At 45.6% G+C, this 13,942-nt stretch overlaps 2 protein-coding genes across 2 annotated transcripts; one reads left to right on the top strand and one right to left on the bottom strand.

Annotated features, from left to right (window-relative positions):
* Nucleotides 1-4,769: 4,769 nt before the first annotated feature.
* LOC125974246 (intraflagellar transport protein 88 homolog) lies at nucleotides 4,770-13,935 on the bottom strand. The gene is made up of 29 exons (XM_068651536.1): nucleotides 13,614-13,935; nucleotides 13,464-13,535; nucleotides 13,325-13,384; nucleotides 13,205-13,258; nucleotides 13,014-13,080; nucleotides 12,852-12,921; nucleotides 12,694-12,784; nucleotides 12,481-12,585; nucleotides 12,306-12,408; nucleotides 11,834-12,180; nucleotides 11,692-11,762; nucleotides 11,512-11,598; nucleotides 11,320-11,419; nucleotides 11,158-11,244; nucleotides 10,780-10,966; nucleotides 10,591-10,699; nucleotides 10,336-10,486; nucleotides 10,161-10,276; nucleotides 9,840-9,892; nucleotides 9,698-9,763; nucleotides 9,514-9,620; nucleotides 9,347-9,416; nucleotides 9,151-9,231; nucleotides 8,909-9,070; nucleotides 7,461-8,760; nucleotides 6,087-6,148; nucleotides 5,918-6,006; nucleotides 5,795-5,845; nucleotides 4,770-5,309 (listed from the first exon to the last, which is right to left on the bottom strand). Exons 1-24 carry the CDS (start codon nucleotides 13,692-13,694, stop codon nucleotides 8,946-8,948), a joined length of 2,460 nt encoding a protein of 819 aa, XP_068507637.1. The 5' UTR covers nucleotides 13,695-13,935; the 3' UTR covers nucleotides 4,770-5,309; nucleotides 5,795-5,845; nucleotides 5,918-6,006; nucleotides 6,087-6,148; nucleotides 7,461-8,760; nucleotides 8,909-8,945.
* Nucleotides 6,483-9,512, top strand: eef1akmt1 (EEF1A lysine methyltransferase 1). The gene is made up of 4 exons (XM_049729242.2): nucleotides 6,483-7,358; nucleotides 7,478-7,560; nucleotides 7,680-7,972; nucleotides 8,587-9,512. Exons 1-4 carry the CDS (start codon nucleotides 7,206-7,208, stop codon nucleotides 8,718-8,720), a joined length of 663 nt encoding a protein of 220 aa, XP_049585199.1. The 5' UTR covers nucleotides 6,483-7,205; the 3' UTR covers nucleotides 8,721-9,512.
* Nucleotides 13,936-13,942: the final 7 nt, after the last annotated feature.

The raw sequence follows: 13,942 nt of genomic DNA, 5'->3' as shown, positions 1-13,942 counted from the left end.
GTGTTTTTTGGTGTGTTTGTGGTGTGTGTGTGGTGTGTTTGTGTGGTGTGTTTGTGTGTTGTGTGTGTGTTGTGTGGGTGTTGTGTGGGTGTTGTTTGGGTGTTGTGTGGTGTGTGTGTGATGTGTGTGGTGTGTGATGTGTGTGGTGTGTGTGGTGGTGTGGTGTGTGTGGTGTTTTTTGGGGTGTTTGTGGTGTGTGTGTGGTGTGTTTGTGTGGTGTGTTTGTGTGTGTGTGTGTGGTGTTTTTTGGTGTGTTTGTGTGGTGTTTGTGGTGTGTGTGTGTGTTTGGTGTGTTTGTGTGTTGTGTGTGTGTGTTGTGTGTGTGTGTTGTGTGGGTGTTGTGTGGGTGTTGTTTGGGTGTTGTGTGATGTGTGTGGTGTGTGTGTTGTGTGTGTGTTGTGTGGGTGTTGTGTGGGTGTTGTTTGGGTGTTGTGTGGTGTGTGCGTGATGTGTGTGTGTATGTAGTGTGTGTGGTGTGTGTGTGGTGTGTGTGGTGTGTGTGTGGTGTGTGTGTGGTGTTTTGTGGTGTGTTTGTGTGTGGTGTTTGTGTGTTGTGTGTGTGTTGTGTTGTGTGGGTGTTGTTTGGGTGTTGTGTGGTGTGTGTGTGATGTGTGTGGTGTGTGATGTGTGTGGTGTGTGTGGTGTGTGTGTGGTGTTTTTTGGTGTGTTTGTGGTGTGTGTGTGGTGTGTTTGTGTGGTGTGTGTGTTTTGTGTGTGTGTTGTGTGGGTGTTGTGTGGGTGTTGTGTGGTGTGTGCGTGATGTGTGTGGTGTGTGTGGTGTGTGTGTATATAGTGTGTGTGGTGTGTGTGTGTGTGGTGTTTGTGGTGTGTTTGTGTGGTGTGTGTGTGTTGTGTGTGTGTGGTGTTTGTGTGTTGTGTGTGTGTTGTGTGTGTGGTGTTTGTGTGTTGTGTGGGTGTTGTTTTAATTTTTTATTTTTATTGTGTAGTTGAACTACACAAACAAACTACACAAACATTTTTTTGTGTAGTTTAACTACAAACAAACTACACAAAGAAACCACAAACTTTTTTTTATTTTTTTTTTAGTTAAACTACACAAACAAACTACACAAACATTTTTTTTTGTGTAGTTTAACTACAAACAAACTACACAAAGAAAGCACAAACTTTTTTTTATTTTTTTTTTAGTTAAACTACACAAACAAACTACACAAACATTTTTTTGTGTAGTTTAACTACAAACAAACTACACAAAGAAAGCACAAACTTTTTTTTTTTTTTTTTTAGTTAAACTACACAAACAAACTACACAAACATTTTTTTGTGTAGTTTAACTACAAACAAACTACACAAAAAACCACAAACTTTTTAAAATTTTTTTTTTAGTTAAACTACACAAACAAACTACACAAACATTTTTTGTGTAGTTTAACTACAAACAAACTACACAAAGAAACCACAAACTTTTTTTTATTTTTTTTAGTTAAACTACACAAACAAACTACACAAAAATTTTTTTGTGTAGTTTAACTACACAAACAAACTACACAAAAAAAATTTTAGCTACACAAAAAAAACACCCAAACAACACCCAAACAACACCCACACAACACACAAACACCACACACACAACACCCACACAACACACACCACACAACACCCAAACAACACCCACACAACACCCACACAAACACACACCACAAACACACCACACACACACCACACAAACACACACAACACCCAAACAACACCCACACAACACCACAAAAACACCACACACACTACACACACACCAAACACACCACACCCACACCACACACACCACACACACTACACACCACACACACACCACACACATACCACAAACACCACACAAACACACCACAAACACCACACAAACACACCACAAAAACACCACACACACTCACCACACAAACACACCACACAAACACACCACAAAAACACCACACAAACACACACACCACACACACAACACACACGCCACACAACACCCACACAACACCCACACAACACACACCACACAACACCCAAACAACACCCACACAACACCCACACAAACACACACCACAAACACACCACACACACACCACACAAACACACACAACACCCACACAACACCAGAAAAACACCACACACACTACACACACACACACCAAACACACCACACCCACACCACACACACCACACACACTACACACCACACACACACCACAAACACCACACAAACACACCACAAACACCACACAAACACACCACAAAAACACCACACACACACACACCACACAAACACACCACACAAACACAGCACAAAAACACCACACAAACACACACACCACACACACAACACACACACCACACAAACACACCACAAACAACACACTTCACACACCACAAAAACACCACACACACACTTCACACCCACCACACACATCACACACATCACACCACACACCACACACACACCACACACACCCACCACATACACCCACCACACACACACCACACACACACACCACACAAACACACCACAAAAACACCACACACACTACACACACACACACCACACACATCACACCACACAACACACACACACCACACACACCCACCACATACACCCACCACACACACACCACAAACACACCACAAACACCACACAAACACACCACAAAAACACCACACACACTACACACCACAAACACACCACACACACACACACCACAAACACCACACAAACACACCACAAACACCACACAAACACACCACAAAAACACCACACACACACACCACACACACACACACCACAAACACACCACAAACACCACACAAACACACCACAAAAACACCACACACACACACACCACACACCACAAACACACCACACACAAACACCCCACAAACACCACACAAACACATCACAAAAACACCACACACACTACACACACCAAACACACCACACACACACACACCACCCAAACAACACACACCACACAAACACACACACCACACAAACACACCACAAACAACACACAAACACACCACAAAAACACCACACACATCACACACACACCACACAACACACAAACAACACCCACACAACACACACAACACACACCACACAAACACACACCACAAACACCACACAAACACACCACAAACACCACACAAACACACCACAAAAACACCACACACACACACCACACACACACCAAACACACCACACACACACCACACACATCACACACACATCACACACCACACACAAAGACCACACACACACACCACACACCCACCACAAAAACACCACACACACACACACGACACACACCACACACACTACATACACACACACACACCACAAACACCACACAAACACCACACAAACACACCACAAAAACACCACACACACACACACCACACACCACAAACACACCACACACAAACACCCCACAAACACCACACAAACACATCACAAAAACACCACACACACTACACACACTAAACACACCACACACACACACCACCCAAACAACACACACCACACAAACACACACACCACACAAACACACCACAAACAACACACAAACACACCACAAAAACACCACAAAAACACCACACACATCACACACACACCACACAACACACAAACAACACCCACACAACACACAAACACACACCACAAACACCACACAAACACACCACAAACACCACACAAACACACCACAAAAACACCACACACACACACCACACACACACCAAACACACCAAACACACACCACACACATCACACACACATCACACACCACACACAAAGACCACACACACACCACACACCCACCACAAAAACACCACACACACACACACCACACACACTACATACACACACCACACAAACACACCACAAAAACACCACACACACACACCACACACACACACCACACACACCACAAACACCACACAAACACACCACACAAACACACCACAAAAACACCACACACACACACACACCACACACACCCGCCACACACACCACACACACACACACCACACACACCCACCACCACGCACCCACCACACACACACACACACACACACACACACCACACACACACACCACATACCCACCACACCCACCCACCACACACACACTACACACACCCACCACCCACACACCACACCCACCCACCACACACCCACTACACACACCACACACACCCACCCACCACACACACCACACACACCCACCCACCACATACCCACCACACCCACCCACCCACACACCACACCCACCCACCACACACATACACTACGCACGCACACACATACGCCACACACACACCACACACACCCACCACACACACACCACACACACCCACCAACCACACACCCACTACACACACCCACTACACCCACCACACCCACCACATACCCACACACCACACCCACCACACACATACACCACGCACGCACACACACACACCCACCCCACACCCCCCCACCCACCCACCACACACACACACACCACACACACATACCCGCCACACACCCACTACACACACACACCACACACACACACACCACACGCACAGTAATGAGCCAGACCACTGCATTAGTTAACTAACTTACATCAATGACTTATCGTCTTAACTCATTACAAATAGACAAGAAAACATGTTTCATTTGAGACATGGAAAATAAAAAAAAATCTTTGCTGTCTTAAAGTGCATGTCAATAACCTAGACCATCATATGGCAGTTTTCCAATACACGTGCAACCCTACACACATCACCATTGATTGACATCTTTATTTGGAACATCCAAAACAAAAAAGAAAAAAACCAAATCACTCTAAAGTGCCACATATAAGTCCATACAACAAAAACAAAATATAAACCAACAAACAGAAAAAATACATAAATAAATAATACATAAGTAAATAAATCAATAAAGAATGCTCGAAAAGGAGTAGGAAGAAGCATAGCTTTTTGGTGTCCAAATGGCAGCCTCGGGGCAACTTGATCAACACACCACACGAATGAACACAACACTGCTTTGTAGCACTAAATATCAATGCAACATTTCGGGATTGATTTAATGAATTTGCGTCAAAGAATTCTGAATTTGTTTCAGTATGCAGCCCTCGAGCAGACATTGGGACACCGCTGGTGTAATTTAAAAAAAGATATTTAAAAAATCCATTTCACACGTTGAAGCTGCGCAGGTCGACGCCTTCCAGGGAAGCGGGTCTCCCTCAAAACTCGGCGACTTCAGAGCGATGCCACAGCGGTCCGTTCACCTCTGATCAGATTGTGTCACGTCCCGGTCGCCATCTGCAGAAACAAATGTTAGAAACTCAAAGAGCACCCCACGTTGTCGGTCACTTGCTTACTTGATCACAGGGACTAGCTGTTTTTGGTGATCGTCGCCGGGTCGGATCACATTTGAAAAAATACATTGAGTGCCAGTGGCATGATTTTTTACCAACAATTATACAAACTAGGAGTTTTACATTTGAAAAAAAATATTGTTATGATAGTTAAGTTATGATAATATCAAAATTAGTTAATATTTTAATTTTACACATTTTAAGTAATATTTTAATTTTACACATTTTAAGTAGAGTTTTACATTTGAAAACAAATATTATCTTATTGTAGTGAGTTCTGATAACTTATCAAAATTATAGTTAATATTTTAATTTTAGACATTCGAAGTAGAGTTTTATATTTGAAAAAATATATAATCATTACATTGTAAATTACTAGAATTATTCAAGATTATAATTCATATTTTAATTTCATCATCTACAACTCACCTCACATTGGACAGATGATCCAGGTTATCGGCGGCGTCATTTACGAACCTTCTACAAACAAACGAATGCAAAAATGCTGGCCAGCATTTAAAAAAAAACAAATACGAAAGACATTTAAAATACCACCACAACGCGCAATGACGCGACGCAAAGTCGACTGTGGCGTGCCGTGCCGTGCCCAAACCTCAAGCACTCCCTAGACAGCGAAAATCCTGCAAGAAATAATAAATGGCATCGTACGAAACTGCAAACATTTGCTCACGGGCTAAATTGCCTGCGGCCTACAATTTACCTCCGGGCCCACCGTCGCGGTAGATGTGACGTTGCCTGCCGAGTCACGTGAGTACGACAGTCCTGCGACAAACAAAATAAAAAAGGCTTGTGAGAAAAGGCAACAAAGCACACATTTTGGGGCCGATTTGAAAACTCTCCTTGCGGTCTCCAGTTAACTTCGACGCCTACAGTCGCCGTGTGAAAATCCTCCAACAAACAAACATGGCGTCCGTCGTGAGAGACGGCAAGAAACGACAAACATTTGCTCCCTTACCTGCGCTCGGTGGCACCTGCATTTGAGAACTCCCCTTGAGCGCGAGAATCGTGCAACAAACACGGCGTCCGTCGTGAAAAACGGCAGGGACGACAAACATTTGCTAGCTTACCTGAGAAACCGTCCGCCGCCGCCGGCCCGCGCTCGCATATGATAACTCCCCTTGATCGAGCACACCTGTCTTCAATTGACCTAAAGCCCTGACGTCACTTCCATCAATTCAAATCTTCTTCTCCTGATCGTCCAACGGCGCTCGGCACACTGACGCCGCCAGGTGGTCGGTCGCCTGTCATGGTGACTGCTGTGGAAAGGGTTGCTTCGGACTATCCGATGAAACTTTGAACACCGAACATGTTTGGATGGATACCCTATCAATAGGACCAAATCTCCTTTTGTTTCTGAGCAGGCTCTGGTCGAGTGGTTAACGCCATTGCCTTCAATCAAATGAAACTATTTGTATCGATAGTTCATCCTAAAATGAATTGTTCTTGCAAAAAAAATCAACTACAAGCCAACAAACACAAAATTAAAATATCAATGTCGGCATAACGTGTGTCGGGTGGCAAAGGCATAGCAGCAATGCTGTCTGTCACTCACTCGTGAATCGAACAACCAATCAGCAGCGCCAGCGAGGGTTAGATGGAGGAGGGACTTTACGTATCAGTGACGTAATTTCCCGTCCCGTGGGTGGGGGGGATTCGTTGAACGAGTCGTTTGAACGAATCGTTTGAGTGAACCTGATTCTAAAGATTCGTTCACCTAAAAGAACTGGAATGCACATCACTATCGCACACTCGATGGGAACCTGCGAGGCTAGCATAGCCCAGTCCAAAAACAGCCGGGCTTCCTTCTTAGTCTTTTGAAATGAGCGACAGCGACGATGACATTCCCACGCTGTCGGCTCATACTCTGGCGGCTCTGCGGGAGTTTTACGAGGAGTCCCGAAGCGAGAACTCCCGCGAGGATCCTTCCACAGCCGCGGACCACTTTACCGTGGGAGCCTTAAGCGAAGACTGGGTAAGCCCTTGCAACAAACACACAAACAATTGATGGCGTTACGTACAGATTCTGGTTACGTTGCCGACGTGGTCATCGTAATAGTCAAAAAGTGAATGCTACCTTTGTTGTGTTTGTAGAGGATGAGTCAATTCTGGTACACTGACGACACAGCAACACGATTAGCTGAGGAGCTTCTACTCCAAGCTGGAGGAGGAGGAAGGTGAACAATATTAACACACTTTCACGCGCATTTGATGCAAGCACAAAGTTAACATTTCTAATGTTGAAATACAGTAGAGCTGTTTCATTGCACACGTGTAACCAAATACTGTTCGGTAGGATCGCGTGCGTGAGCGCCCCCAGCGTTTACCAGAAGCTCAAGCAGCTATGCGGCCCCGACGATGGTCCCGCGGCCATGGCGGTCCTGGAGTACGACCGCCGCTTTGCCATCTATGGCGACGACTTCATCTTCTACGACTACAACCATCCGCTGGCATTTGCAGAGCGTGGCGTGGCGCCTGGCAGCTTCGACGTGGTCTTGGCCGACCCGCCCTACCTCTCGGAGGAGTGTCTCACCAAAGTAGCCCAGACTGTCAAGTACCTCACCAAAGGAAAAGTGCTGCTTTGCACAGGTCAGAGACACAAATGTTTATATTTATAAAAAAAAAAAAAAAGCGTGTATAGTAAGACTTTTTTTTTTTTTTACCATGTATAGTAAGGCTTTTATTTGAAAATTGTAACCCTAACCCGAAATTTGTAATGAGTGAGAAAGACGTTAAATTAATTGAAAGAATACAGGAACACATCATTTATTAAATCACCAAATGATTCCCGAGCGCAGCACCCCTGCTGCTCACTGCTCCCCTCTCCCCCAGGGGATGGATCAAAATCACATGGGGATGGGTTAAATGCAGAGGATAAATTTCACCACACCCAGATGTGTGTGTGACGATGATCATTGGGACTTTAAATACAAAAGCATATTTGACATAAAAGCAGTTGGACTCATGTTGACTCAGGCAGGAATCAAACCAGTGCCTCCCAAGTGGATGATTTGTGCATTAAACATTGCGCCACAAAAGCCTTGCTGAAAATGGAATGCGTTACCATTGGAAATTAAAGGGGATTTTCTTTTAATGTAAAATAGTAGGGAATGAGGAAAAAGAACAGCCTAGGTGGCGTAAATGTGTGGAGTATGTTGACGTTGGAATGGTGTGAAACAGATGTATCAACGTTTGTTGTTCAGGTGCCATCATGGAGAATCTGGCCAAGGATCTTCTGGACGTGAAAGTGTGTCACTTCCTACCTCAGCATGAGCGCAACTTGTCCAACGACTTCCGGTGTTTCGTCAACTACCCGTCGCCGCTGCTGTCCCGCTGATTGGGGTAAAGGGGTACAAGAAGGCAGGCCCAGCCGGTAGCTGAATGGACACAGAGTGAAGTTCGAATCACATGACCACACGTCAAATGAAACAAGGACACTCGTGGCAAAAATGTCAACATGTTTGTACGGGTTAGTGTTTATAAACACTGTATGTACTAGGTGGATGTATACTATGTATTACATACCATTTTGAAACCCCAACAAACACAACGATGTGGTTTTCTAATCGGGTAGTAGCTCGTCTCCAACGTCCTCTCCGGCAAATACGTCGTCTTCCACCCGCTTCTTGACTCCTCCGGTCCTGGGCTGGTTGGCAAGGGGGCCCAGTGGGTCCGCATAAGACGCATCTATGCAAAATGGCCCCCGTGCTAGCGGTTAGCATTGATGCTATTTGATTGGCCATTCGAGGGCTCGCCCTGTCACACACCCAATTCTTTGGGGCTGCCGCTAGTCTCAAAAGGCTCGCCGGAAGCGGGAAGTGACATCACAGGCGCAACCCCACGTTCCCCTTTGGGAACACAAATGTGGGAGAAACAAGCAAAACGTTGATTAAATCTGCCGGCCAGTTAATTGGCGAGTGGTGATATTCTTAAAGTATGAGTATTGTCCTAGCGATTACTGACCAGTAGTCGTGGCGTCTGTACTGTCTGTTCTTCTATTTCTTGTACTTCCTTCTCGGTCCGCTTTGGCTCTCTGGGGAAAGATGGCCGGCCGTCAGAAAGTGCGGACAAGTGTGATCAAAATGTGTTGAGTGATGTTCTCTGGCTAAACCTGACAATTGCGTGCAAACCTGCTCTCTGAGCTCCTTCATCTTCTCCACCTTCTTAAGTTTGCTGGTGTAATCGTGGACTTCCTTGAACCCCATGTCCTGGCACAGCCGCACCAGGAAGCGGAGACCTCCATGCGAAAAACAAAATTCAAATGAATGATTTGTTGTACTCGTGGGTGGTTGAAACCAGCAAAAGTCAGCTTACATTGCAAATCTTCCGGGAACTTGCGGTGTATTTCCTTGCAGGTTTCGAGAGCTTTCTGACTGTTTCCTGCAAGCAAAAGCAAATGTTGAGTGTTGGTGTGATGCAAAACTAATTTTGAGATGCTGCAGGTTTCCTTTCTGACCGCTTCTCCTCTGACAGCTGGCCACCATCAGCTGCCACCGCACCTCACTTGGTCTGGAGGAACACAGCAATTTCTTTAATTTCTTCTTTCAAAAAAAGATTAAAAATGATCCGTTTAGTTTTATAATACTATAATTAACGAGGTAAGAGCATGCAATTCCTTCATGTATTTCATACTTTAAATGCAGGGTTTGATTCTTGTTTTTTTTTTTAAATCAATTTTATTTTACACTTTCACTTGGTTTTGGGCTTTAATGTTTTTAAAATGATTTGAATTTTACATTTCGATATTCAAGATTTTTTACTTCAGAATTGGACTTACTGCATGAGGATGGCTCTTTCAAAGTAGTGGATGGCCTTCTCGTAGAGCTGCGTCTGCACATAATAGGCCGCCAGCCACTCGATGACCTCCATGTTGCAGGGGAACAGCCTGAAGGACTGCCAAGGAAGTGACATCATCATCTTGGTCGTCAGCATAATGAAGATGCCGTCCGTACCTCACAGTAGTAATGCAAGGCCTGCGACTTGTCCCCCTCCAGGTCGTGCAGATCGCCCAGTTTGGCCAGAGCCTTGGGGTCGTTGGGGACCACGCTGATCACCTGCATCAGCCACTCCACCGCCTGGTGGGTGTCCTCCAGGAGCTCGTAGCTGACGCAGTTAAAGAGGAACAAACACAAAAAAAAGCCCACACGGACAAAAACCAAGGCCAAAAAAAATCCCAATATTTTTTTTTTCCCTGCGTTGGAGGATACGTGTCAGCCAGCTGATACATGACCTCGGCGCTGTCCCTGAGGATGGCGTGAAGCTTCAAGAAGCAGTCCAGCGCATCCTCCAGACGATTCAGCTTCTTGTACGTGAGACCTTGGGAAAAGAGAAAAAAAAAATGCATTTTACTCTGCTCTTTGTAGAGGAACAAGAAGGTGTTCCTTTGCGGAGGTTACCCAGGTTCCGGAGGGCCTCGGTGCAGGAGGAGTCGTTCCTCAGCGCCTCTTTGAAGAACTCTGCCGCCTTGACGTAGTCCTGCTTGACGAACTCCGTGTTGCCTTTGCATACGAAGGCTCCCGGGTTGTAGCGATCTGCATTTATGGCCAGGTCGGCGTAGTGCTCGGCCTGCTTGTAGTCCTTCTCCTGCCATGACCATACGCAACACCACTTTTGGAACGTTTGACTTTGTGGAATGACAGATTTTCAATACATTGCAAACATGTATTTTGTTTCTAAGTGTTGCATCTTCGTACTCGTACTTTGCATGACATACTGCGTGTGACAGTAATCTGGATACAATCTGGACTGTAATCTCAGCTCCAGAAAAGCCGTACCAGGATGAAGAGGCTGGAGAGGTTGTTGGCTGCGGCGCTTTTGACTCTGCTGTCCTGCTTGGCAACTTCCTTCAGAATTTTCATGGCCTACAACAAAACCCCAGCGTCAGGCTGCGTTGCTTTTCTAAATGGGACGTAACGTGCCTTCAAGGTGCGCCTGACCTGGTCAAATTGCATCTGTCTGAAGAAGGTCATGGCCTTTTTCAACTGGAGGTCATTGGCTAGTTCCGCATAAGGGGAGTTCTTCACCGTGTCGACGCACCTTTCACACAAAAAGACCATGAAATAGCCTCAAGGCATATGTGGATCGGACTTTAACATAAAAAAAAAACACTGCGCCAAAAACAAACAAACCAGTCAAATCCAGCTGCAAAAGAAGCCTCGATAGCCGGAGCGATGAGCTTGGCAGAGGTCATTACGTAGTTGTCGGCACGAGCTTTCCTGTGGGAGGTTTGGAAAATATTCATTTATGCTTTGCATTTAAAGCCAATGTGGTCAAATATAACGTGTTGGAAAGTGTCAACACATTATTACAAGTCTCTCTCCATTTTGTGCAGCTTGTCGTTCTTGATGACTTCCAACAACATGTTGGATTTGATGTCGTCCTGAAACAGATCACTTGAAAGTTGTTTCATGTTCTCAGTCAAAGAATGCCACTCAAAAGCATTTCCTTCACCGTAGCTGCGATGTACTTGTCTTCGTGCTGCAAGTGGAGTGGGATGGCGAGGAGCTTGTGGAAGGCGTTCCTCATGCCGTCGGCGTCGCGGATGGCGTAGTAGCAGAGGACCAGGTTGTAGGCGGTCCTGACGTTGGCGCTCTTGCTCATGATATGCTCGAAGGACGCCACGGCGTCCGAGTACTTGCCCAGCAGCACGAAGACGGTGCCGATGTTCTGCATGATCTTGATCCTCATCTCTTTGTAGTCATCCGAGATGTGGTCCAGCGCCATGCGGTACAGCTTGATGGCCTTGGGGTAGTTCTTCTGCTTGACCCAGATGTTGGCCATGTTCACCTTCAGACGCCCTGAGCGCGTAACAGAGGAAAAACAAGAACGTGATACGAGTTAGGTACGGCTAGCCTACAAAGCCATTTTGATCTGAAGCAGACATATTGGGCCACAATTCTAACAGTGATAACATTTGGCTCACCTGCGTTAGCAAACATTTTGTCCTTGATGATGATTTGGTAGCTGTTCAGGGCCTCTGGGTACATCTCATTGTTTTCATACTGGTTAGCCAGGTTGAGCAGAACCTGAGAGACCAGACAACGGCACGCGTCAACAGGCAACGATGACACACGGGGCCCGATTGTTGCCGCACTCACGGCGTAGGTGAGATCCACATTGATTTGCTCTGCGTTTCCAGACTGTTCCCTTTGTCTCCCCAGCGCTCTCTCCTTCCTTCCAGCCTCTCTGGCCTTCTCCAGAGCCTGTCCACGTGCAACACACAAAATAATTCTCGAGAAGTTAACCATCGGTCACTACGGTGAGCACAAATTCCAGCGGTGACTGCTGGGCCACTTGGAGAAGAATCCAACCAGTTGCGAGTTGCCCATGCTTTGCGCCATGCAGCTCTCTGTGATCAAGTCGTTCACGTTCTTCTCCAAGAGCTTGATCTTCTCCTCCGGCCTAAGACGACAACAATGATGACACACGAGAAGACCATCACAGCTAACACAGTAGCTAGTCCACTCACGTGTCATCTTTCTTTTCTTCCAGTGGTGGTGCAGGGCCTCTACACTGGCCCAGAGGATCAAAGTTTGAGCCTAAAACGACAAACTGGCTACTTACATCGCTATTTGATGATATGGGCCGCACAGTACTATCAAATCATAATTTGTTAAGGTGTTGGACTCACATGATCGTGTGGGAGAGGACGAATAACCTGCAGCACTTATTGCAGACATGGGGCGAGCTGCTCCACTCTGTGGATATCAAAGATAACGTTCAATGGTTTGAAGAAGCTACATCTGCATTTTCCACCATGGGGTGCTTCTAGGCTCGGTTTTGAGTCCCAGCTGTGTGTTTTGTACAAAAAGCATGACTTACCTGCACAGCTGCCGTCATTGGTCGACTTACTGATGATGGCATGGGAGTACGACACTATAAAAAAAAAACAAGTACTCATTATTATGGTCTGTCACAAGTCACGACAAACATTGTACTTACTCCTGAGGAAGAAGTTAAAGGTCGCCCCGCTGTGGTAGAGTCAGCAAGTTGTCCGTTGATCTGAATGGAAATTAGGTGGAGAGAGCTTCACTACACATCTCAAAAGTAAAACTATTACAATAATAATAATAATACACACTGGTTGTAAATGTATTCTTTTTCCCTGATTGCTCTTGGTTGTGTCTTGGAAGCTGGCATCATTTTCCAACTCCTGTAAAAATGAAAAATAGTCCATCAGGTACACTTATTATTAGAGTGATAATGAAAAAATAAATAGAAATGATCTCACCTTGCAGTCAAAAAGTGGATTATAGTCGTTGTAGCCCGAATAGAGGTCGTCCTCCTTGACATTCAAATGCCGATTGTTCATTTGTGTCTCTTTTAGGTGATTTTAACGTAGCCGATAACGGTGTTCTGAGCCATTAACACTAATAGAATAATGGTCAATCAGAGGAAGCATGTCCGTCTTTATGATGTCATCAGTTTGCAGTTCCTGTGATGTCACATGAGCCTTAGTGATGCAAACAGCCACCGTATGTGTACTGTGTGTCTCATCAAATCAGGAGGCAAGTGAACACGTGAATGCCAAAGTGAAAATATGCACGGTCCAGTAATGTG

Source organism: Syngnathus scovelli, chromosome 8, assembly GCF_024217435.2.
Source record: "Syngnathus scovelli strain Florida chromosome 8, RoL_Ssco_1.2, whole genome shotgun sequence".
NCBI lineage: Eukaryota > Metazoa > Chordata > Actinopteri > Syngnathiformes > Syngnathidae > Syngnathus > Syngnathus scovelli.
Note: the sequence above shows the minus strand (reverse complement) of the source record. Positions and strands in the feature narration are given on the sequence as shown.